The 23,213-nt window shown below is 43.4% G+C and overlaps 1 protein-coding gene across 1 annotated transcript; it reads left to right on the top strand.

Annotated features, from left to right (window-relative positions):
• The first annotated feature begins 1,695 nt into the window (after positions 1-1,695).
• SERPINC1 (serpin peptidase inhibitor, clade C (antithrombin), member 1) lies at positions 1,696-13,588 on the top strand. The gene is made up of 7 exons (XM_008578275.1): positions 1,696-1,848; positions 3,884-4,253; positions 6,109-6,324; positions 6,775-6,912; positions 8,696-9,086; positions 10,243-10,307; positions 13,334-13,588. The coding sequence occupies exons 1-7, from the start codon at positions 1,808-1,810 to the stop codon at positions 13,508-13,510; spliced, it is 1,398 nt and encodes a 465-aa protein (XP_008576497.1). The 5' UTR covers positions 1,696-1,807; the 3' UTR covers positions 13,511-13,588.
• Positions 13,589-23,213: the final 9,625 nt, after the last annotated feature.

Genomic DNA, 23,213 nt, shown 5'->3' with positions numbered 1-23,213 from the left:
TCTGAACTCCCTGCCAGGTGGCATCTGCTCCTTATCTCTCTTCCTGCAGATGTTCACTATGTCCCCAAGGCCCCCTCGTCTGCCCTCCTCCAAGGACCTTCCTTACAAGACACGAGACTTCCAACTCCTACAGGCTGGAACAATGGGTCTCAACTGCATGTTCCCACCTCAGGATCTTTGTATTTCCTGTTTCTTCTATATGGACAGCTCTCCCTGAAGATATTTATATTGCTCCCCCTTTGGTTTCATTCTGTCTTCTTTTAATGCCAATTCATTAGGGAGGCTTTTCCTACCACCCTTTCTCAAATGGTACCCTCCCCACCTCCTCCCATCACTTTCTATCCCTTTGCCCTGCTTTGTTTTCTCCATGGCCCTTACTAACATCGGACTGACATTTTACATATTTATTTTTTGTGTATTGATTATGTGATTGCTGCGTATCTCCCCTGAAAGGAATCCCCAGCCCCTAGAACAGTGCCTGCTGGTGCAGGTATCCTTCATGTGTTTGTTGAACACAAGTGGTTGAACAGGAGACTTAAATTTTTATTTTGTCAATATACAATGTATTTGATTATTATGGCCCCAGGAGACTTTTCGATTGTCTTTAATCTAGGGTGATGATAAGTCTCTGAGCTTCTGGGGCCCTTTGGGACAGGTCCTGGCAACTGTTCACACTGTACACAAGGGGGCCTTGAATTGTCCAGAATCTGAATCAGCCAAGAACTTTGACAGCAGCTTCAGTCCAGAGGGGAATTTCCTTTCTAATGAGTGAAGAACTCTCTAAAATTCCTGTGACTGCAACAACAATTTCAAGGAGTCCTTGATCACACAGAAGGCGGCATATGTACGTATCCTGTGAACACTGTTGCGGAAATCCTTACATGTTGTTTTTGACTATTTAGGAAGAGGGAAATATAAATAAACCTGCCCTTTATCCCCATTAGCTGAAATGTACTTAATCTCCCAAATAACTAGTAAAAATAACAATATGCACAAATATATTTTGGTTTGTTTGCTTTTTAAAGAAGTATTTCAGCAGTTGCATGTATGTTTTTTTTTTTTTTTTACCTGCCCCACAATCTATCTCCTGAACCTCTGATAGAATTTTGCTAAGTATCTCCCAACCAGCTCATGCACCCCGAGGCCTCTGCTCTAGTGCCCCGCTTCGCTCCCTTCAGGCTGAGTAGGGAACGGCTGTAACCACGTGTGTCCTGATCTGGGTCAGACACCTCGGCTCTCAGAAGCCCGGAGGTAGCAGCTGCTGCTGCTTCCTCTCTGATCAGTATTCCCTCTTTCTCTCCATAGAAAAAAATTATGAGGAAGAGGGTATTGTACTAAACAGGTAGAGAGCTAGAAGTTTCTGGACATTCAACTTGGCTAGTGATAGCCACCTATTTCTACCTCTTGATTTGGTTAACCGGAAAAAAAAATTCCTGTAGGCAAAGTTCTCTTCAGTCAGGTATTTTCTAACCAAGTTCCAATTCATGAACACGTTCTCCTTCTCCTTTCCTGTACAGCTGGAGAGAAGGGTGGGGGTGTGGGGGCAAGAGAGGTGGGCCTTGCTCTCCCTGGGCCTGAATAAACTTTAAATCTTCTCTCCTAACTAAACAATGTTGCACTCTGCACTTTGCTTAACCCGGGAACAGGTCATCAGCCTTTGCCCGCAGTCCTCCCCTCCTGATCAGCTCCCTCCCCCACCCTAGCTTCTGGAACCTCTGTCCGATTTAGAAGAAAGCAGCAGTTTTCAGAGGGATTGCTTCAGACTGCGCGATCTCGCCGTGCCCAGCCCTGTGGAATATCAGCGACCATGTATTCCAATGGGAGAGGAGCTGTCGCTGCCGGAGAAAGGTAAGAAGGTGACCTTTCCTTTTGCATGCCTGCACTGGGTTTTCTGACCCCTGAAGGACTCGTGAGGATGATCTCCGACCCCTTGAGAAGACCAGGCCCTCTCTCTCCCTGGTGGTTACAGTCAAAGACCTGTCATTTTGAGCACTCTCCCTCCTACTTGTCTCGTGGGATAAGGCCTTTGCCTAAGCCACACCTTAGCTTCTTAGCCCAAGAGAAAGGGGAAGCGGGATGTCTTCCCTTGGGTAGAGAAGCCGTGCAGAGCGCTGGCACTCACAGCAGTCCAGGGGACACTCCAAGGGGAGTTACCAGGGCCCGCCATGTACCGGAAAAGAGGCAAACTTAACCTCCGAGGCCCTCCTAACTCCCTTCCTACTCCTCCTTCCACTCAGCTGTCCCCCTGCCCGCACCCAAGATACCAGTGACTCTTGACTCTAGGGCCAAAGCCCTGTTCCCTTTTCTCACAGTGAGACTCCCGCCCCCTCGACACCCCCGCATTCCTTTCTTGATCTGGGTTGTCACAGGCTAGAAGTGAGGTGGTGGCTCCACAATCTTGGTTTTCTCTGTGCTTAATGGAGACCCCAGGGCCCCCTCAGCCTCCACGTGTATATCCAAATGTAGCCGAGGGCCAAAATGGGAGGTAGGAGGCAATCGGGATGGGGAGACGAATGGCAGGTCCTCTCTCTGCCCAGCCTCTTCGCTCTGCCCTCTGTGCCTCCTCGGTCCCCCCACTTCTCTCCCACTCTGCGCCTCTGGTCCTGAAAGGGCTGCCTCAGAACACACAAGACGACAAGTGCCCCTGGCTGCCCCCAGCTTCCGGCCGGCCCCCTGCTTGCCCCTGTGAATCTTTTCTGTGCTGCGTGCCCATCTTTTTCTTCCAGGAGAAAACTGAGTAGATTCAGTACCCACATGCAGACTCCCTTCTCTAGACCCAGGGACCCCAAACCAGCTGGAGGAAACCCCTGGCCCACCCTGTCTTATCTATAAAAATATTACAAGAGAATTCATCTCTTGGTTTGCTTCATCGGGTGTCCCAGTTCTCCTATCTGTTGTCAAACTCATTATCATCTCATTTTGTTGGAAGCTATTAAAAATTCCAGACCGGATCCGCATACCAGCCAGCTGCCAAAAGAAAAAAGAATTCAGACATGAAAAAAGGATGAGGGCCTGAACTAAGGTGGCAATAACCAGTGAGAGAGCAAGGAAGCAGAATTGATCAAATCTGGGGTCTAAGTGAGGAAGGTGAAACGGGGGAATCCAGGGGGTTTCTGGGTTTCTGGACTGGATGCCAGGGCTCGCCGGGCTCCCATTCGCTGAGCTGGAGGACAGAGAAGGAAAAGCACGTGTGTGGGCGAGAATTGTGAGGTCAGTTTGGTCATATTTCACTAAGAAACTTGCAGGCCTTCTAGGTGGAATCGTGTAGCAAACACACTCAGTCTGGTGCTCAGTGGAAGGGTTAGGGCTGGAGCTAGAGATCTGAGAGTCTCCAGCACACGGGTATTGCCTTTGCTCCATTCATTCCCTCTTACCCCTCTTGTATTGCTGGAATCTCTCTGCTGCCTCAGTCAAAATTCTTCCCATCCTCTAAGATCCCGGTTAAATGCCATCCATGTAGGCGGCCTTCCCTACACAGCATCTGTAGTGGCTCCCCCTGCTGCTCTAACTCTTCATTGGGCACTAGAGTTCCCTGCCTGTTTTTCTTATCTGCACGTTCCTCTCACCGACAGGAAGCTTTGCATTCTCTCTTTCCCCCAGCATGGGGCCTTGAGCACACAATACTTCTAATAAGCATCAGTTAATTCAATAGCTGATTCTAATCCCAACTTGACTATGTCCAGGCAAGTGGGACTCTCCACATGCAAGTAGTCCAGGACTGAACTTGTCCTGGGCCCTTGTACTTGGTTCCAAGGCTCTGGCCCTCCTCCTGCCCATGCCAGGTGGGCTGGAATCCTGTGCTTTACTGGGGCAAGTCCATGGTGGGCAGTGGGGATAGGTGGTCTCCCTGCCTAGCTTAACTCAGCGCTCTGTCCTCTTGTAGGAAGGTATGCCTTCTCTCCTTGCTGCTCATTGGCCTCTGGGGCTGTGCGACCTGTCATGGGAGCCCTGTGGAGGACATCTGCATAGCCAAGCCGCGGGACTTTCCCATGAATCCCATGTGCATTTACCGCTCCCCAGAGAAGAAGGAAACTGAAGTCGAGGGCTCAGAGCAGAAGATCCCTGAGGCCACCAACCCACGGGTCTGGGAACTGTCCAAGGCCAATTCTCGTTTTGCCACCACGTTCTATCAGCATCTGGCAGACTCCAAAAATTACACTGAAAACATTTTCCTGTCACCCCTGAGTATCTCCACGGCTTTTGCTATGACCAAGCTGGGTGCCTGTAACGACACCCTCAAGCAGCTGATGGAGGTAAAATCCAAAGTCCTTCTGCCTAGCCCTCTTGCTTGGAGCATTTTTTGACTCCTCAACCAACACTACAGGTCACTAGGGAAGTTCAGTATGATTCCCTTTGAATCACTACTTCATGTGTTATAATTCCCTTTGAAAATCAACTTCTAAAAAATATTAGGCACGAAGTTACTACTTGGATGTCTGCTTTGTAAATCTGAGTTTCCTGTTTTGAGCTACCTTAAAATGGGGGAAGGCCTATGTCTCTTCCAACTTCTCTTTTTAGTCATTCTTTTATTTATATTCTATTCATTCGTTTGATCCTTTTTATGTGCATTTATTCAGCACCTCCTCTGTGCCATGCAATGTGCTGGGAGGTATAGATTTCCCAGTTCCTGCCCTGGGGGGTAGCGGGGGTGAGGAGGGGGCTCAGGCATACGGGCTCTTGTGGATAAAGATTCCAGGACCATATATTGAGACCTGGGCTCCAGGGAAGCCAAAAGAAGCCATTTTCTGGCTTTGGGAAGATTTGATAATTTCAGATCAGTGACTGTTTCTTCCCCTTTTTTGTGGGTGGGAAGCAGAAGTAAGTCATGGATGGAAACACTAGATCCCTAATCTACCCTTGGCTTAGGTGCTTGGCTGGCTTTCTTCAGGTTGGATCACATTTTGGAAGCAAAGATAACAGGGAGGTACAAGTCCCTTAAGCATGGTATGCAGCATTGATGTGAATCCCAGACACTAAAGTCTGTGGATCTTAGGAGGGTTTCCCTCTCCTCTAGTGGTCAGTTTCCACTGAACTATATCACCTTGTTTAGCCCTGGGTGGTGAGTTAACCCAAGCCTTCACTCCACAGAAGAATCTGTAGCTGCAGGAACTCTTGAGACACATAGTACTGCCTTCTCTGGGCCCATCTGTAATCTATGTACACATTGCTATTGGTCTCGAAGCACTTTCATAGTACCCATGTCTCTGTCCCCGAGTGAGATCTTAAATGTGACCCTTTTTAAAAGAACAGAAACAAAACACTGTTTCCAAACCAAGCACATCCTTTGGGTCCTCCTCTCTATAAGAACTTCCAGCACAAGATGCCATGTGTAGGAAAAGTGGGTGGGACCATATCTCTCTGGAGAAAAGAGAAACTCAGCATTAAGCTTTTGGTCAAAAGTGTAATTTTTTGGGGGGCCAAAAGAAAAAGTGCATACTGGAACAAAATCGGGAAATGGAAGGCAGAGAACAGATACAACCTAAGGGCCTTTTGTCGCCTGAGGAGAGAGCGTGGAAGGGAGGGTCACCATTTGCCTTGGTGATGGTGAAGCTGGGGGTTGGGGGATTATGGTATCTAAGGCTATGACTGGCCTGGGTGACCTTTAAGTCCTTTTAACCCTGAGACTCTGGTTTTGGGTTTGTTTCATCTCTTGCTGATGGAATCACTCTTTTCCTTTCTCACCCCTGCCACCACCAGTATCCTGGAGCCCCCAAGAGTAGCTGGCGTCAGTAGATGCTATACAAGTGTTTGTCATAAGGAGTGACACTGTCCTGATTCCCCTCTCTGTCCAGAATCACCAAGAGGACTTCTCCCATTGCAGCAAGAAAACATCTGTATGTTGGTCCAGAGCCCGGTAGAGACTTCAGGCGGCCTTCCCGTCTCTCTGGCTTTCTTTTCCCTTTGTCCTTCCTACCCTTTCTTCTTTTATCCATTTATTCATTTAAAGAGCATGAGCTGGGCGTCTGTGCTATGGCCGGTGCTGTGCTTGAGGGCGCACCCAGCTGAGGTGGCTGCTGGTCAGGGCTAGTGGCGCCTGTCACCCACCCATCTGGGTGGTTAGCCGGCTGCCCTCCCACACCCATCGCCACTCCCTTTTGGCTTCTACAGGTCTTTAAGTTTGATACCATCTCTGAGAAAACATCTGATCAGATCCACTTCTTCTTTGCCAAACTGAACTGCCGACTCTTTCGAAAAGCTAACAAATCTTCCACGTTGGTATCAGCCAACCGCCTTTTTGGAGAAAAATCCCTCACCTTCAATGAGACCTACCAGGATATCAGTGAGGTGGTGTATGGGGCCAAGCTCCAGCCCCTGAACTTCAAGGTGAGTCGCAGATGTCATCCGTAACCTTGGAGTTGGTCCTGTCCACTCAGACTGAGGAGGTGGAGAAACAGCATCCAGTGCACAGTGCTGTGCCGGCTGGAGATGCTGGGGGGCTGCCCACATGTCAGGAGCCTTGAAATGCTCATTCCTGACACCTCAGAAAGCAGCGGTGTCTATGGCTTAAACTGTAGTGGCTGCTCTGAAAAAGTTGTGTAAATAGGCCGTTCTTCATGTTATCCACCAAGTTCAAATACATACCATACGGTATTCTGGAGATGCCAGTCTTGCAAGACACCTTTTTAATTCAAACAGTTAACACTGTCAAATAAAATTGAAATCACCAAATGGTGGGGAAGGGCAGAGGGACAATGAGTGAGTGAAATGCCGCATGGGGGAATGGAGAAGCCGGTGGAGCAGCACGGGTGGGAACATGTTTCCTGTTCTCCTCAGGGAAATGCAGAGCAGTCCAGACGGACCATCAACACATGGGTGTCCAATAAGACCGAAGGCCGCATCACTGACGTCGTTCCCCACGGGGCCATCAATGATTTGACTGTTCTGGTGCTGGTGAACACCATTTACTTCAAGGTACTCAAAATGGCCTGGAGAGTCCCCAGGGACTTCCTCTTGCTCTTCATCTCACCACATTTCACACCACTGGGCATGTGTAGGTAGATCTTTTCTGAAAGATGGCCCGTGTATGGTCTGGACAGACATACAAATTTGCTGAGAGGCCAGAACCTGTAGGGACATGGCTGATGGGATGAGGTTCCGTGGGGCAGGCCTGGGGCAGACTGTGCCCACTCACAGACCCAGCATGCCCAGCTGCAAGATGTGCATGGTCATAAACTCACAAACCTGTGTATGTGACAATTTCTGCTGTCCAGTTAACTCTTGTTTTGAAATCTGGAACAAATGACAGAGTCATTTTGACAGAGTCTTCAGTGATAAGATTTCCCCCATCATCAGGAATAGCTTTTACAGTGACTCAAATTCCCCTTGCCGGAAGCTTCTAAACTTCCAGGTGCCAGGCTCACCTCAGACCCACCAGAGGCCCTGTTATTTGACCATGCAGATGACCTTGTCTTCTTCAGAGAGTCAAGCGTCCTATAGATTATCCCACTTTGATTACATTTGGGCAGAAGGGAGAGGGTGGTGGGAATAAACAGATCACTGACACGAGCGGGACCTCCAGTTTAAGGCCAGCGGAACTGTGGCACATTTTGCCCATCCTGGGATGTGTTCTGCATGCATTCTTCCCTTCCACATGGCCAGGATTTAGCCAGTTACTGCTGTTGCCAATCACTCTGTCTCTTGGGATTTCCCTGTCCCCAAGAACAGAGTAGATTGCATTTTCACCATGTGTGTTGCCCTTATAGCGTACAGAACAATTCGACATTTATTAGTCCTCTTTGCCTTGTAATGAGTGAAATCTTGGGCTACTCAGATTACTAAGTTTTAAATCCTGACTTGCAGGGCTGGACTGTGGCTCACTTGGGAGAGTGCGGTGCTGATAACACCAAGGCCATGGGTTCGGATCCTATATAGGGATGGCCGGTTTGCTCACTGACCGAGTGTAGTTCTGACAACACCAAGCCAAGGGTTAAGATCTCCTTACCGGTCATCTTTAAAAAAAAAAAAAAATAAAATAAATCCTGACTTGTTCATTTATGAGTGTGTGAACTTGGGTGAGTTACCTGCATTTATAAAATGGTAATAAATTAATGCATGTAAAATGCTTAGAGCAGTCCTGGCACACAGAAGGCATTCTATAAATATCAGCTGCCACCAGCTCCTAATTTTACACATGAGAAACCACCACTCAGAAGAGTTAAACGACTTGTTCCAAAACCAAAGAGCTAGAAAGGGGATAAGGAATACTAATTTTCAAAGGCATGTTTTATATCTCAGGGTCCCTCCCACTTTGACCAGGAAGTCAGGTGGGCCTCACCCTCTGCCTGGCAGGGCTTCCAGAGGCCCTCTGGGATTGTTATCTGTGTCTGGCCTTTATTGTCAGGGGCAGAGCCCAGAACTTTGGTGGCTGGCCCTGGAAAAAGAGGCTGGAGGGAGGCAGGCAACAAAAGGCAATTAGATTTAAACTCAAGAAGAGACTTGCAGAGAGGCTTGTAGGTTGTTCTTGGTTTTAGTTTTTATTTTTTCTGATTATAAAAGTAATAGTCACTGCTGAAAATCTGGGAAATACAGAAGAGTACACAGAAAAAACCCACTAATAATTCCATCACTCTGACAGAGTCATTTTTCCTAATAATTACACTTAAAGTAACAATATGCCCCATGCTGATGAATATTCTCCCATGGACGTTTGTGTTTGGCTTGCTTTGTGATTCCCCCACCTGGAATCTTCTTCCAGGGCCTGTGGAAGTCAAAGTTCAGCCCCGAGAACACAAGGAAAGAGCCGTTCTTCAAGACTGATGGGGAGTCGTGCTTGGTCTCTATGATGTTCCAGGAAGGCAAGTTCCGCTACCGGAGGGTGGCAGAAGGCACCCAGGTGCTCGAGTTGCCCTTCAAGGGTGACGACATCACCATGGTGCTCGTCCTGCCCAAGCCTGAGAAGAGCCTAGCCAAGGTGGAGCAGGAGCTCACCTCAGAGCTGCTGCAGGAGTGGCTGGATGAGCTGGAGGAGACGGTGCTGGTGGTCCACATGCCCCGCTTCCGCGTTGAGGACGGCTTCAGTTTGAAGGAACAGCTGCAAGAGATGGGCCTTACTGATCTGTTCAGCCGTGAAAAGTCTAAACTCCCAGGTTAGTACAGTAGGGATTTCCTTCTCTCTCTGCCCTCAAGGTAGTCTGACCAAAAGTGGAAGAGTTGGAGAGAGAATAGAAAGGAGCAACACATGAAGACACTTCTGATCCCAGATCTACTGCTGACTTGTGGACCCTTTGCCTCTCGAGGACTCAGTTTCCTCTTCTGTAAAAGGGGGAGTTTGCTCTGGGATCTCCATAGGCCCAGCCAGCCCCGGCACCCTATGAGTTTGCATCTGATAGAGGAGATGGAACCAGGCAGAGAAGAATTAGAAAAGCCATTGGAATTCAGAGCAAAGAGACAGATAATAAGAGCTGGGGACATCCGCGTCCCACAGAACAGGCTAGTTGACATGTAATAGCCCTTTACCTGACATGTCCAAGGGCTCACATGCTTTTCTTAAGGTTACTTGGACAGACAGAGCCAACCTTTTCCCAGAGTGATACTTTAGTGATGGTGTTCAGTCGGTGTGGTTCCTTTAGTCCACCATCCTTTAAAAATAGGCATTAAGGGCTGGTGATGAACTCAACTGGGAGAGCATCATGTTATAACACCAAGGTCAAAAGTTCGGATCCCTGTGTAGGCCAGCTGCCAAAAAATAGAAAAAAGAAAAAGGCATTAAAATATCTTCTTTAGGGCCGGCCTGTGGCTCACCTGGGAGAGCGTGGTGCTGATAACACCAAGTCAGGGGTTAAGATCCCCTTACCAAGTCATCTTTTTATTTAAAAAAAAAAAAAAAAAATCTTCTTTAAAAAGAAGTTTAAAATGTTAGGTAATTGAATTTATCTTTACCAAGCTGTCTTTAAACTAGTTCTGAAAACCAATCCCTCTCTTCAAAATGTTGCCAAGACTGGAAAGAATGACATTCCTATTAGATGGAGTGAGTTTTTCTTTAAGAACAGAGTCCTGCCCTCCCTCCACCCCAAAAAGCTGAAGCATGAGATTAAATTCAAAAGAGCCAGGCTGAATAAGCCCAAAGTACTTTATTGTTTTTAACACATATTCATTGTGGGCGTATCATTAGGTGAGAGTCTGGCATTTCTTCCTACTTTTCGAAAGAGCCCCGAAGGACCTCTTAGTTCAAATTGAATTCCTGTCTGTGGTTGAAGCCAACTTTATCCCGTCTCACAGAGCCTTCTCTGGTCTTCCTTCCAGGTATTGTTGCAGGAGGCCACAATGACCTCTATGTCTCTAGTGCATTCCATAAGGCTTTTCTTGAGGTAAGTCCACCTCCCTTTGCTCTTTTCCCAGGCTGCTTTTCTGCCACTTTATTGTTCAATGCATTAATGTCACTTTGGAGTTCTTCCTCCACCAGCTCTTGTGGATGAACAATAGGACACGACTGTGGTAAAGGCATGTTTCCAATGCCCCTCAAATCCCAAATCTGTAGCCCTCTCCTCCAGGAGGCCTGCGACAATATAGCTGTCCCCTGAAACCCTTGTGGTCTGACTGTTCTACCCTCACTCCCACTACCTCTCCTGCAGTAGGTTAAGCAGGAACTCAAACATTTAGGGGAGGGCAACACAGGAAAAGGAGTGAGCAAAGGCCACTGAGAAGGAGCTCAGAGGAGGAGGAGGAGAAGAAACCAGGAGAGTATGGGGTCATGGAATCCCAGGGTGCAGTTTTAAGAAAATGGAAAATGTCTAGTAAGAAGATTGAAAGGTGACCATGGTTTACCTTTCCCTGAGGGATTTGGAGAGAATAGTGGGGGCACATGCCTAATTGTAATGGTTGAAGAGCAAATGGATGGTAAGAAAGGGGAGCTGGTGAGTGTCCGAAAGTGTGTTCTGCAGAACCAAGAGCAGTAGGCTATACTGCAGCAAACAAAAAGTTAGGTGGTCAAAGAAACGTATATCCTCTTCTTGGGAGATTAACAATATGCACAGGCGTGTTGAGGTCAGGGAAGGCCCACAGTGAAGAAAACGGTTGAATACGGCTTAACCTAGTGCTCCCCTGACTTCCCTGTGCACATGGAAGCCTGTGTCAGAGTGATAGCTATGTACCGCCTGTGGAACTTCTGGATCTCAAGCAAATTCTAAACTACAGTCCAATAGCATTAGTCACCAGGGAAGTTTCACACTTGGAAATTCTGGGATGGGGCCTGACAATCTGTACATTTACAAAACTACTCAGGGGATTTTGACGCATAACCAGATTTGGGAACCACTGGTGTAGCCTGTTCTTTGGAGGAGCCAGGCTGTGAAGGAAAGGAGATGGCCAGTGTTAGAGAAGTTCACAGGATTGAGGAAATTACAAAGAGAGAAGGGTGTCATCAAAGAGAAAGGTTTCAGAGGATGGTGCTAGTGAATCTAGTTTCAGGATCCAAACTCAGTGGGAAATGTTTGCTTCAGAGGAAAGTGGAGGGATCAGGGAACAGGAGGAAGTGAGATTAATTTTAACAGGAGTGAGGAAATGCAAGAGCTTAAAAAAACAGAAGGTTATAGTCTGTGAAAAGGATACTATAATTTCAAAGGTAGAGCAGTTCCGAGAGATGGCAAGTTCAAGGTATAGCCATGGCACTGGTTTGCTTAAGTGGAGTGGAGGAATGCTGAGTTTGATGAGATGAAAACAATGGCGGGGGGCGGGGGGTGCTGAATGGGCTCCTACCAAAATATTTTAATTATCTAGGTCAAGTAATAGGAGTTGAGGTGGACAGAAAGGCCAGGTGCCAAAACCTTCAGTGTTGGGATATAATCCATAGGACAACAAATGTCAATGGCCTATAGTACAACAGTAAGAGTAGTGGCATTTATCTTAAAGGCGTTAAGGTCAGAGCAAGGAATTTTCCATGAGTACTGGATTAACGGTTTTGGAAGTTAAAATGACACTGCAGACATCCCCTTCCATATGGATTTTGGAAGAAAGAACACTTAGGAGACACAAGAGAAGTTGTCCTCAGGATTTTTTTTTTTTCCCTTTTTGTCTTTTTTACTGACCGGTAACGGGATCGCAACCCTCGGTGTCGCGCCCATACCAGGGACCAGCAACGGGATCGCAACCCTCGGTGTTGCACCCGCACCACGCTCAGCCAGTGAGCAGGAACCGGTCTCCACATGGGATCCGAACCCTCGGCGGGAGCGCCACTGCGCTCCCCAGCGGCGCACTCTCCAGTGCGCCACCGGGCCGGCCCAATCCTCAGGATTTTAACTCATTAAAAATCCTCTTTTAAGGACCCCAATGAGAAGTAGCCAACTCAGACCTCCTTGAGGGCTTTGAGTTATTATTAAGAAGCAGCACAGGTCTGGATTCATTTTATCCACTGAAGACCACTAAACAATAATGCAAAATTCCTCCATGGCTCTTGGAATGTAGTTTTTTTTTCCTCAAAAACCTTGGAAACCCGTAATAAATAGGACCCCAGCTGAATGGCTTCTCCTGGAAGCCATTGAAAACCAGAATCTGATTTGAATAAAAGGATCCTGAACTTGCAAAAGCTCCAGTCTGCTCATAAATTTAGTCCTAGAATGAGCATGAAATAGATATATGAGGAGATAGAGGGGAAGTAAGGAGGAAGGAAGGGGGGAGGAAGAGCAAGAGGAAGGGAGGGAAGGAGGGAGGGGGGAAGGAAAAAAACCATTGTTAACTAGCTCCACAAAGCTCAGGGACCTGAAGTGCTTTCATTAAGAAGCAGAGTTTTAGTGATATTCTGGGTCCCCAGGCAACATTTTCTGAAATTGTTTCCCTTTAGACCTGTGGTGATTCTGCTTATCAGTCAAGTTCAAATACCAGTTTCAGTCTTTTACTCCAAGAAAAACTTATCTCATCCAGCCAGAGAATCCTCCTCTTTTCATGAGCCCTAGGTCCTGGGTGGCTCTTGGGGGTAATTACATCCGGGATCTTCATGCTCCAAGTTTGGAACTATTTCAACTATAGAGTTCTGATCTTGAGTCAAAATCTCTCTTAGCAGCAGGTACAAAACAATCCTTTGTAACACCAAGTACGATGGTGTCAGCCAGAAATGTGACAAACTTGTGTATATTAGATTTCTGGTTCAGGGTTACATGAATGGAATTCTTGCACTTAGTACTTAGCACAAGGCTTGGACGAACACAGGTGCATTACATTCACTGGATGAAAGAATGAGTAAAACTAGGATCTAGAGGGAACCCAATCTGACCCAAGTGTATTTCCTACTGGAAAACAAGTAGCATTTTGAGGAATTGCCGTGTCTATGGGTGATCTACCTGCCAATAATGAACTGCGGAGTAGCTAATGGAGCAGTTTTTGTTTCCTATGTGACCTGCAGGTAAATGAGGAAGGCAGTGAAGCAGCAGCAAGTACTGCCATCGTGATTGCTGGCCGTTCACTGAACCCCAACAGGGTGACCTTCAAGGCCAACAGACCCTTCCTGGTTTTTATAAGGGAAGTTGCTCTAAACACCATTATCTTCATGGGCAGAGTAGCCAACCCTTGTGTTAATTAAAGTGTTCTTATTCTTTGCGCCTCTTCCTATTTTGGATTGTGAATAGAAGTAAAAATAAATTCAACTACTCCTATCTCATAATTACGAATGGATTTTGGCAACTGAAATGAAGACAAGGAAAGGAGAAATGAATAGAGATGCTGTTGGGGCATTTGGTAAAATGATGCTTTCAATTGTTCCGTATGCAGTGACCACATCTGGGTCAAGAACATGAAAGAGGGAGATATGTCACTCCATCTTGAAAGATGGTAGACAATCCTTAAAGGCCAGGGGCAGCTTGAATTCTCAGTATTCCCATCACACTAAAAACATCCAAAAAATTTAAACCAATTAATCTCTATATACAGAAAAGATGGAGATTCAAATCTGAGTATTAAACCATTTAATTCTCAAACCACTCACATGCATAATGTTCTTTTACACAGTGTTAAAATAAAGAGGCAAATGCATTTTTATACAGTTTCAAGTATACATTAATAGACTTTTCAGATTACTAACCAAGTTGCTAAGATTTCATTCACATTGTTCTTAAAGCTGTTCAACGAGAAAGCTTTTGCTAAACTGCTTTAAATAGGTTTATATAAACCCATATTTTCACTTTCTTTGAATCTCCCTCCCCCAACCCATCTCTGCCCACCCTCCTGCCCCCCACCACCCCCGACACGACAGGGCTCCTGGGGCTCTAGGAGACATGCAACCCCACCAAGAACTATTGGCTTGTCATGAGGCGAAGGACAGAATCTACAGGAGGAGAGACTAAGAACACCTGTCAAATTAAGGGAGAACAAATCTGCTACTTAGAAAAATGACACAAATCAGGACCATATCTTAGAGCCTTGCCTCCCACAAAACAACACAGAAGTTTCTGACAATCTGGTAGCTGAGACAACAACTTAATATTATGTATTTTTTTCCAGTGAAACTTCCAAAATCGGGGTAGGCATTTTGAACTCTTTTTCAATTTGGTTGTTTCTTTTTCCTTTTGGCAGGGAGTGGGGGCAGCTTAAAAATAGATGCTATCATCTCCATACCGGCCAGCTGCCAAAAACAAAAAACAAAAAACAAAAAACAGAAAAATGGATGTTATCATTTGTGTGTTTATATTAAGGAATTTGGTTACTTTCACAGGGTCTGGCAAGAGTTCTCCGTCTTTCACTCTCCTCCTGAAGTAATCCGGCTTCAGGGCCAAGAACAGTCATTCTCCTTAGGAATTAAAGTGCATTTCTTTCAGTAAAGGGGTAGGTGGGTAGGTGGTGGTTTACACTTAAATGACAATGATTAAAGGAGGGTGGGATGAGAGAAAATCCTATTCCTATATATAGGTATTTATAATTAAGGTCATAATAAAAACAGATATTCTTAGGAAATAAGATGCACAAAGCCAGTCCAGCACCATCAGTGGTCCAAGAATGCTATCCTGGCTCACTGACTTTTCTGAGGCATCTTTATTATTAATGGAGTAATTGCTTCAGATAAAAGACACAAATCTCAAATGTTAGTTTTTTCAAAGGGAAAAAAACAGACTGGTAGGTTCTTATAATTAAAAATACTCTATCCCATTCCCTTTCAGGGATAACAACATTTTAGAAATTGATTGTCTGTTTTAATATGAATCCTCCTTGATTAGCAAGTTGTAAAAAAAGTTAGATAAGTTTGTTGCTTACAAATATTATGGTAGCCTTTAAAAACTCAGGAAGGGGCAGGTATAGGTATAGTTGATCTTTGCTATGAATCAATATCAGCTGAGCAGAGGTGAAATTTTTCCTATGATCTCTTTATCTGGTAGCTACCACCAGAATCTCATTTTCTGACTAGTTTCCTTTAAATGCTTTACTATTTCTTGGGGGAAAAACCCAAGAGTTTCCCTAGAGAAGTAAATGCTACATTATCAGCTGTACAAAGAAGTGATGGGCTCAAGATGAGAAGGGGAACTTGTCCTGGATTCTGGCCTCTGAGTCCAGTGTGATCTGCTTTTCACAGTGACCAGTGGGAAGGCACAGTGCCAGGTAGATGGGGGATAGCTGTCACCCATTGTATAAGCACCATAAAGAACAGTTGGATAGATTTCTTTCAGACTATGTCCATCTGAAGGAAATCAAATTTCTGCTACATTGACATTGCTATCTTTGAACCCTCAGCCTTCACTTCTTAGAGGCAGCGCATGAATGGGTCCCACCCTGAAATTACAAGAAGCCAAGAAATGTAAATGCTCTTCCAATGTACTTTTCCCTGTATTCACTTAGGCTAACATGCCAAAAATTAAGAGTTCCAATTTAATATTTCTTACAGGGGAAGGAAGCCATTGGTTCCTAACTGAACTAGCAGATCCATTTAAGTTCTGCCACCAGATCTCAAAATAATGAAGTGGGCTAAAACTGTGAACACATATCACAGCAGATGAAAAGTTAATGGATTGAGAGAGAACACATTTCTTTTGCCTACAGTTTGGGAACACTTTTCTTTTGTTGAGGGTAGAAAGATGGGGCAGGCTGGTGAAGCTGCAGCCAGATGAGTATTTGTTGAGGTGTTTCAGAAAGGATTTCCTAGAGGTTTAAGATTTTAAAAGAACCAGCAAGCAAACCTACTAGGGCAGAACAACTTGGCTGAACTTCACAGTGCTGACAGGGAATTCCTGTTAGGAAATTTGTTTCATTCCTTGCTTAAAATATAGTACAAATTTATATGTTTATATTTTACCATTACTTCCCCATCCTCCTCCTCTACTCTCCCCCAAAACCTTAAAATCCAGTGCGGTATAATTTGCATAAAGTTAACAATGTTTCACAGTACTCCACAGTTCTTCAGAATGAAAACCCTAAAGGGCTACTCTCTTTGGAGTCCCAAAGGCTATTGCTTTTCTGTTCCACCCAGTAACAGGAAGCCATCAGCAAATTTTCTAAGGCATAGCAGGCATTTTCTCTGACACTGCAGCATTTACATGCTAAGCAGCCAGGCCTTAATGAAATCTACATAGTCTGATGCTAATTCAGTCCCTCTGCACTAACCTGCTTTTTCCTCGACCTACTTTTCTTCTTGCATACACTACTTATTTGAAGTTTAAATTGTCAATTATTTGTAGGCAATATATGAATAAAATTTTCTGTGGTGTCCAGAATACTCTCAGAAGAGAGACTGCTACATTTGAACTTGCTCTTAAACACAAATTTCTTTCATGAGAAGTCACTTGGTAGCTAGTTTGAACAGTGGTTCTTGCTTTTTAAGGGTAATGAAACAACTCTCCCCTCCCTATTATCACATAGGAGGTTGCTATGTGCAGGTGATAAACTGTGAGAGCCATTAAAACATCTTTACTACCTGGGGTGAGAAGAAATGAAGATATGGAACCTCATTTGGGAATTACTGGCTTAGGTCTTTGACATCATGGAACAAAGAGGCTTAAATGATTCATTTCACATTTCAATAATATTCAGAAATATTGAAGCTTTAGGTAATTCATTTCATTCACAAAGAAACAATCAAGGAAAAGTGAAAGTCACTTGACTAGGACATCCTTTTTAGAAGAGATGCTAAAAGACAAATAATGAAATGTATCACCAACACCCCAGGCAGGATCCTTCTTTTTCTCTATAGCTTTAACAATGCCACCTATTTATTTTACAAATAGAAATCACCCTAGTACTCTATTTCAGCTAGCAGAGTTGAGAAATCTCCAAATCACATATGCAAAGGAAGAGGATTCTAGAGAACAAACTTTGAGAATGTGTTTTGCTTACTTACGCATACTTTGTATTTGGTATAGAAAGGAAACTGGGTGGACGGCAACATTACCCTCCAGAATTACTCTGAGGACAAATGGGTGGTCCATTTTACCGTCTGAGCCTTGGCCCACCCTAAGCTTTAAATTGAGAGATTTATCAATACAGATATCTTAGGTTAAAGGGATCTAGGTAGAGATTATCTTGCCAAAGACCACTAAGAAATACCTAGGCGGTAATTCTCAACCCTGGCTGCCGTTAGAATCTTCTAGGGAGCTTTAATTTTTTAAGTTTTATTTTTTAAAAGATGATTGGTAAGGGGATCTTAACCCTTGACTTGGTGTTGTCAGCATCACGCTCACCCAGTGAGCTAACTGGCCATCTCTATACAGGATCCGAACCTGGGGCCTCGGTGTTATCAATACTACACTCTCCCCAGGGAGCCACGGGCCAGCCTCTAGGGAGCTTTTAAAGGTTGCACAGCAAACCAATTAAATGTGAATGTCTGGAGGTGGTTCCAGGCAATTTTAATGTGCAGCCGAGATGGAGAAATACTGGCTTAGGTCAACTAGTTCTGTAATAGGAATTTAAGGCCAGTGTTCACCCAAGCCAGAAATAAGAAAGGTAAGACTCCATGGCTTCCTTCCAGATTCATGGATTTAACATGCCTCAATGAAATTACCCAGGCATTTTTCACTTTATTTGCTTGCTTTTAAATAAATCACTTTGGCTGTAATAGGCAGCAACACCAACAGTTAAGTATTGATTTAGGTAAGACTGCACCTTAAGTACATTATAGCAAAACATCAGGGTACTGGCATAAAACAAGATTCTGGGCATAAAGAAACGGTAGGCCAGAGGGAAAATTTTTCCTAAGCAGAAATTAATTCCCGAGTCTAGGATATTAGCATGGCTTATAGGCTGAGAACTGTTCTACAGCTAGGAAAAAAAAAATTGCGGTGGTGAATAGATTCATATGACTTTACCACCTCATCTCCTTATAGCATTCATACTGTATTTGGGCAGAAGTTACTATATCAGTTGTCACTTATGAGTAATACTTGTTTCATTACTTGGAATTTCATCTCTGTATCACTACTTGCCCTATCCAAAGTCACCAGGAAAGTAAATACTTATCAGCTAGCACCTAAAACACAGGTGCCAACCTCTAAAAATCTGAAAATGGATCACTCTATCATTTTCACTCCTAACCAGAGAAAATGACAGACATTACAACCAGTCAGTGCTTTAGAATGAAAACGTGGAAAGCATTCTAGGATAAATGCTAAAGGGCCAACAGTACCTCCTTAGCTGTAAGAAATGTTTAAAAGGTAGGTCAGCTGACTTGGCTCAGAGTACTAGTGTCCAAAATAGGAAATCAGTTGAGTGCTGTAAGTGAACTTTAAGATTAGGTGGTATGCCCAATGGCATTTTACTACTGAAACTAATTTTCTGTGGCCATCTTAACTATTACAACAGTATCAGCCTTAAAAACAAGAATATCTCTCTTTGGAGTGACTAAAAGAAAAACAGGTCATTCAAAAATCTCTATCATGCATACTTCCATGTAAGATTTGGCTGAAGGCTCATTATCAGGAAAATATGGTCAATATTCCAGTCCCCCCAAAATGGACTAAAAATGGCAATTAAAAAAGAAATTTTGGATTCAAATAAATATTTCACATCATTAAAGAGTAGGGTATATCTTTAAAAACAAAGATTCTGCCTCTACTGGCTACTCTTGCCAAAGAGAAGCCAGTGGATAAAAGCACTAAACCCAAGTATTCTGATACTAATTTAAGCAACAAAACAAAACATTAACATCTGAACATGACGAGAAGAATTTCAGATATTGTGCCTCTATATTTTGGGTCTGACTTTGCTTGGTATAGAAAGCTACACTCTTTCTTCAGCCAAGTGCTCAGAGGTAGAGGAGCTGAAGTGAGTGAGAAAAAGAGTGAGAAAAGAAGGGGATGGACAGTGGCTGAGAAATCCAGCCTCCTGCCCAAGGGGCTATATAGGGCAATCTTGAACATGCTCAGTGGGAGGTAGGATAGTCTACACTGACTTAACTGCCTTCGTTAAACACTTTTTTTCCCCCTCAAATACACACAGAAACTCACATACAGAGGTCAACTCACAGCCGTACTGCAATTCACAGCAACAGTACGCCTAGCCTAACTGCTACTTGCAATCTAAATTTTATATTAATCCCCAGGCCTTCTCAGGTAGATGCAAGCCAAGCTTATTTTTTTGAAGTCCCTCCTTTTGTCAGATGTTTAAACATATATATCGTTTTAATACCTACATCTTTTGTCTCTGAAAAACAGCTGCACTAAGTGGGTGCACTGTGTTATAACATCTTTATAAATAGAAAGTGCAAGAAATAATGTTCTCAGCCAAAATACAAAGTAACAAAAAGCTCTCATAGTCTACTATGCCAAGAATTTGATTTTTAGAATAATCATTCAGCTAATAATTATTCATAATCATAATGCTCTATGCTACCAAAGTCAGTGGATGTGCACGTATATTTATAAACATACATTTATGAAAAAATAGCCAAATATCCCACAAAAGTTATTTGCATGAACTATCTTTAATATACCATTCTGTGTTCAATGCACATGCATATACAACTGAATTACCTTAGTGTTATTTTTATTGCGCCAGTTTTCCAAAAAGAAAACAGGCTCCTTTTTAAGAAAAATCAAGTTACATGATTTTAATTATTTCTGTAAAAATATTAGAAATACCATATAAATTCTAAATATTTCTGCTATCTATCTTACAGCCATTCTAGAGGTGGACTTCAAACTTTTAGTGACCTCTGTTTGAGCATGTTGGCTTCCAGAGGAGAGACATTTTAAGCTTTGTTCCCTGCACTGCAATTGTTTTTGCAGTGGTTCTTAAAGAACCACTATAATTAGGATTCTATTACTTTATAGGAAACTCAGTAGATCTTCAAATGTGTCATAAACATCTGCTTTACGATGTGGCTAAAAGCAGAAATTTAAGCCTTAAGGAGTTAGTACTCACTCAGGTTATGACTGGCTTGAAATGGTTTAGACTTGTAATGCTGAAAGAATAGTTTGTCAGTCTACAAGATTCTTTTTCTGACTTTGTTCTCTTTTGCAATTCAAGATGACAGACTTGAATTATTTTTTGCGCAATCACCAAATGATTTCAAACTTAAGATTCATAGAAAATCTAGAGGAGGGCCCAAAAAGCTATAATACAAAATGAGAGATAGCTCCAAATAACATCACAAAAATTTTCATTTCCTGGGACTATTTTCAAGGGCTTTCTCCATCACAAAGGGCAGACTTTGAGATTATAGATTATAAATAGATTATACCAAAGTGGAAATGTGGATGAAAAAGATAGTTTTAAGGCTCTTACTTTTTACTTATCAAAATTTACCCCAATCTTTACACAATAAAATCTAACTAATCTTCATGCCTAAAAGCCTCAAACATTCCATCTTTGGTTACCAAACTACAAATGCCAAAGTCGTATTCTTCTCTTCCCATGATTTTATAGGGCTCTAAGTTAAGTTTTTAGCTTCAAGTGCCCCTTTTATTTCCTCACTTTCAATTCTTGAGGCCTCACCTAGGGACAGAGATCTCTTTACTATGTGATAATTGAGGATGACCAGCAACAAGCCCTCACAGCTAATTCTCCAGGAATCCACTACGCATAGAATGGATAGTCTCAAACCTTTCTTCTCTTAGTATTGATTTGGGGATGATCATTTGTAGAGTATAATCCATTCTCTGCTCCTATTTCTTCTTAAGACAGGGACAGTCTAATTATTATGTCAGCAGGAGTTTAAATAAAGTATCCTAAATCTGACAAATTTAGCCAAAAATCAAAAAACTTCAACGACCTTTTATTTTAAATGAAAGAGGCTGGTAGCAATTGCTAAGTTTAAAAGATTAACAAGATATAAAATTGGGTGTTTTCCTGTATGGAAGGTAATAAGAATGGGATGAACCAATTCATCTTCTAGCAAAATATTATGCTGGAGGAGGTGTGGACTAAGATAGAAGGTAAAACTTTCACTATTTCAAGAATATGAAATCCATCTAGCCACCCAATAGAAACTACTATTGAAAGAGATTTGGTAGCCATATAATTCTTCCATACTATAGGAATGTTCACCTATTTGTAAACTTAAAATACAGGTGACATCTCTAATAAATCAAATTCTATTAACAGTAAGCTTTTTACTCCCTCTGGAGTATTTCTGGCTCAGCATGTACAGTTATTGTGGCTTCATAGCAAAGACAGGCAAAAGTTCACAACTTGGAACACAGTACAAAACAAAAAACAGAAATTCTGTTATAAATGAAACTTGGTGGGGACACAGTAGCTAATGAAATATGCTCCAGGTATCTGTCTCATTCTCCTTCTAATGAGAAAAAATCAAAAAACCTAAAGCTACCTGTAACAGATTAAAGATGGCCCCCAAATCCTTGATATGCCTTCCATAAAGTGGTAGGGTATTTCCTCTCCCCTTTAATCTACGCCAAAAATTGACTTCTTTGATGAAAAGTATGGCAGTGATTCTATGACTGTTCTGGGCCTAGCCTTTTGGAAGACTGGCATCTTCTGCCCAGCCTCTTGGAGGCCTGAGCTGTCATGTAATGAGTCTGAGTACCTTGATGAAGAGTACACATGGAGAGTCCCTGAGACTACTCAGGGAGGGAGAGAAGAGCCCTGCTGAGCCCAGCCATCTAGCCCTCCCTACCAAGTGTCAAGCTTGTGAGTGAGATCATCTTGGACCCTCCAGACTAGTCCAACCACATGCTGAATACCACCAGTGGACCTAAGTGATTGCTACAGGGCACAGAAGAATTGCCCAGACAAGCCCTTCCTGAATTTCTGATTCACAAAATCGAGAGATACATAAAATGGTGATTGTTTTAAGTCTCTAAGGTTTAGAGTAGTTTGTTACACAGCAATAAGTGAAACGTTATTTCAATTTTTGCCTTGGTTGTAACTCATTCACTCAGTCACAATTAGACCTACCAAATAGGTGACTACTCTGAAATCAGTGGACAATGTCCCCAGAAAATATTTACCACTTAAGTCTACTAAGAGATCAACTGTATCATCTTTTGAAGAAATCTACCAATCACTTACTCTTGAATTACAAGTTCAACAGAAGTAATACTGTTACCAGTGGCTATTGTATATTCCAGTTCACACCAACTCTTTGTAAGTAAATGGAGTCAATATGATGTAGTGGAGATAGTCTGGTCTTTGGAATGAGATTGGTATATACCAGCTCTGCAATTTACCAGTTGTGTAACCTCAACTCCAGACTGTCTGGGTCAAGCTCTGTTTCAGTTTCATTCCCTCTAAAATGAGGATAGTAATAGTATCTACCCTCATAGGATTGTCTTAAGTATTAGATATTAGTTAATGTGAAGCACACAGACCTGTGCCTATGTAGTAAGCATTCAAAAAAAGTTAGCTATTTGGGCCAGCCCGGTGGCGCACTGGAGAGTGCGCCGCTTGGGAGCGCGGCGGCGCTCCCTCCAAGGGTTCGGATCCCATGTGGAGACTGGTTCCCACTCACTGGCTGAGCGCAGTGCGGGTGCAACACCGAGGGTTGCGATCCCGTGCCGGTCAGTAAAAAAGACAAAAGGGAATAATAAAAAAAAAAAGTTAGCTATTCAAAAAAAGTTAGTACTACCGTTATTACCTGATAGGATTATTTTGAGGATTAACTGCAGTTATACTAGTAAAACACTTATTATATCTACTCTGTCCTCTCCGTTTTGGTCTTTTATCTCTGTAGAGAAAAGTACAGGCCTTTTAAAAGCGTATATCCCAGACTTCAACCAAGTAGGTTTAGGACTCTCAAGTATAGGAAGCCACATCTATGCTATCTCTAAAGCCAGTTTTATTACACAAATTCCAAGCATGTTGTTTGGTACCAAAAAGTACTTAATATTTACTTAAACAGATTGTCCTAT

This window comes from Galeopterus variegatus, unplaced genomic scaffold (genome assembly GCF_000696425.1).
Source record: "Galeopterus variegatus unplaced genomic scaffold, G_variegatus-3.0.2 Scaffold1655, whole genome shotgun sequence".
Lineage (NCBI taxonomy): Eukaryota > Metazoa > Chordata > Mammalia > Dermoptera > Cynocephalidae > Galeopterus > Galeopterus variegatus.
This window is presented reverse-complemented; position numbering and strand designations above follow the sequence as displayed.

What these genes read in the sequence shown, in the direction of transcription:
- SERPINC1 (XM_008578275.1), top strand. Translation starts at nt 1,808, where the DNA reads ATGTATTCCAATGGGAGAGGAGCTGTCGCTGCCGGAGAAAG. An exon ending in TCCAGCCCCTGAACTTCAAG is followed by an intron (nt 6,325 to 6,774) that starts GTGAGTCGCAGA and finishes TGTTCTCCTCAG; the next exon opens with GGAAATGCAGAGCAGTCCAG. An exon ending in TGAACACCATTTACTTCAAG is followed by an intron (nt 6,913 to 8,695) that starts GTACTCAAAATG and finishes ATCTTCTTCCAG; the next exon opens with GGCCTGTGGAAGTCAAAGTT.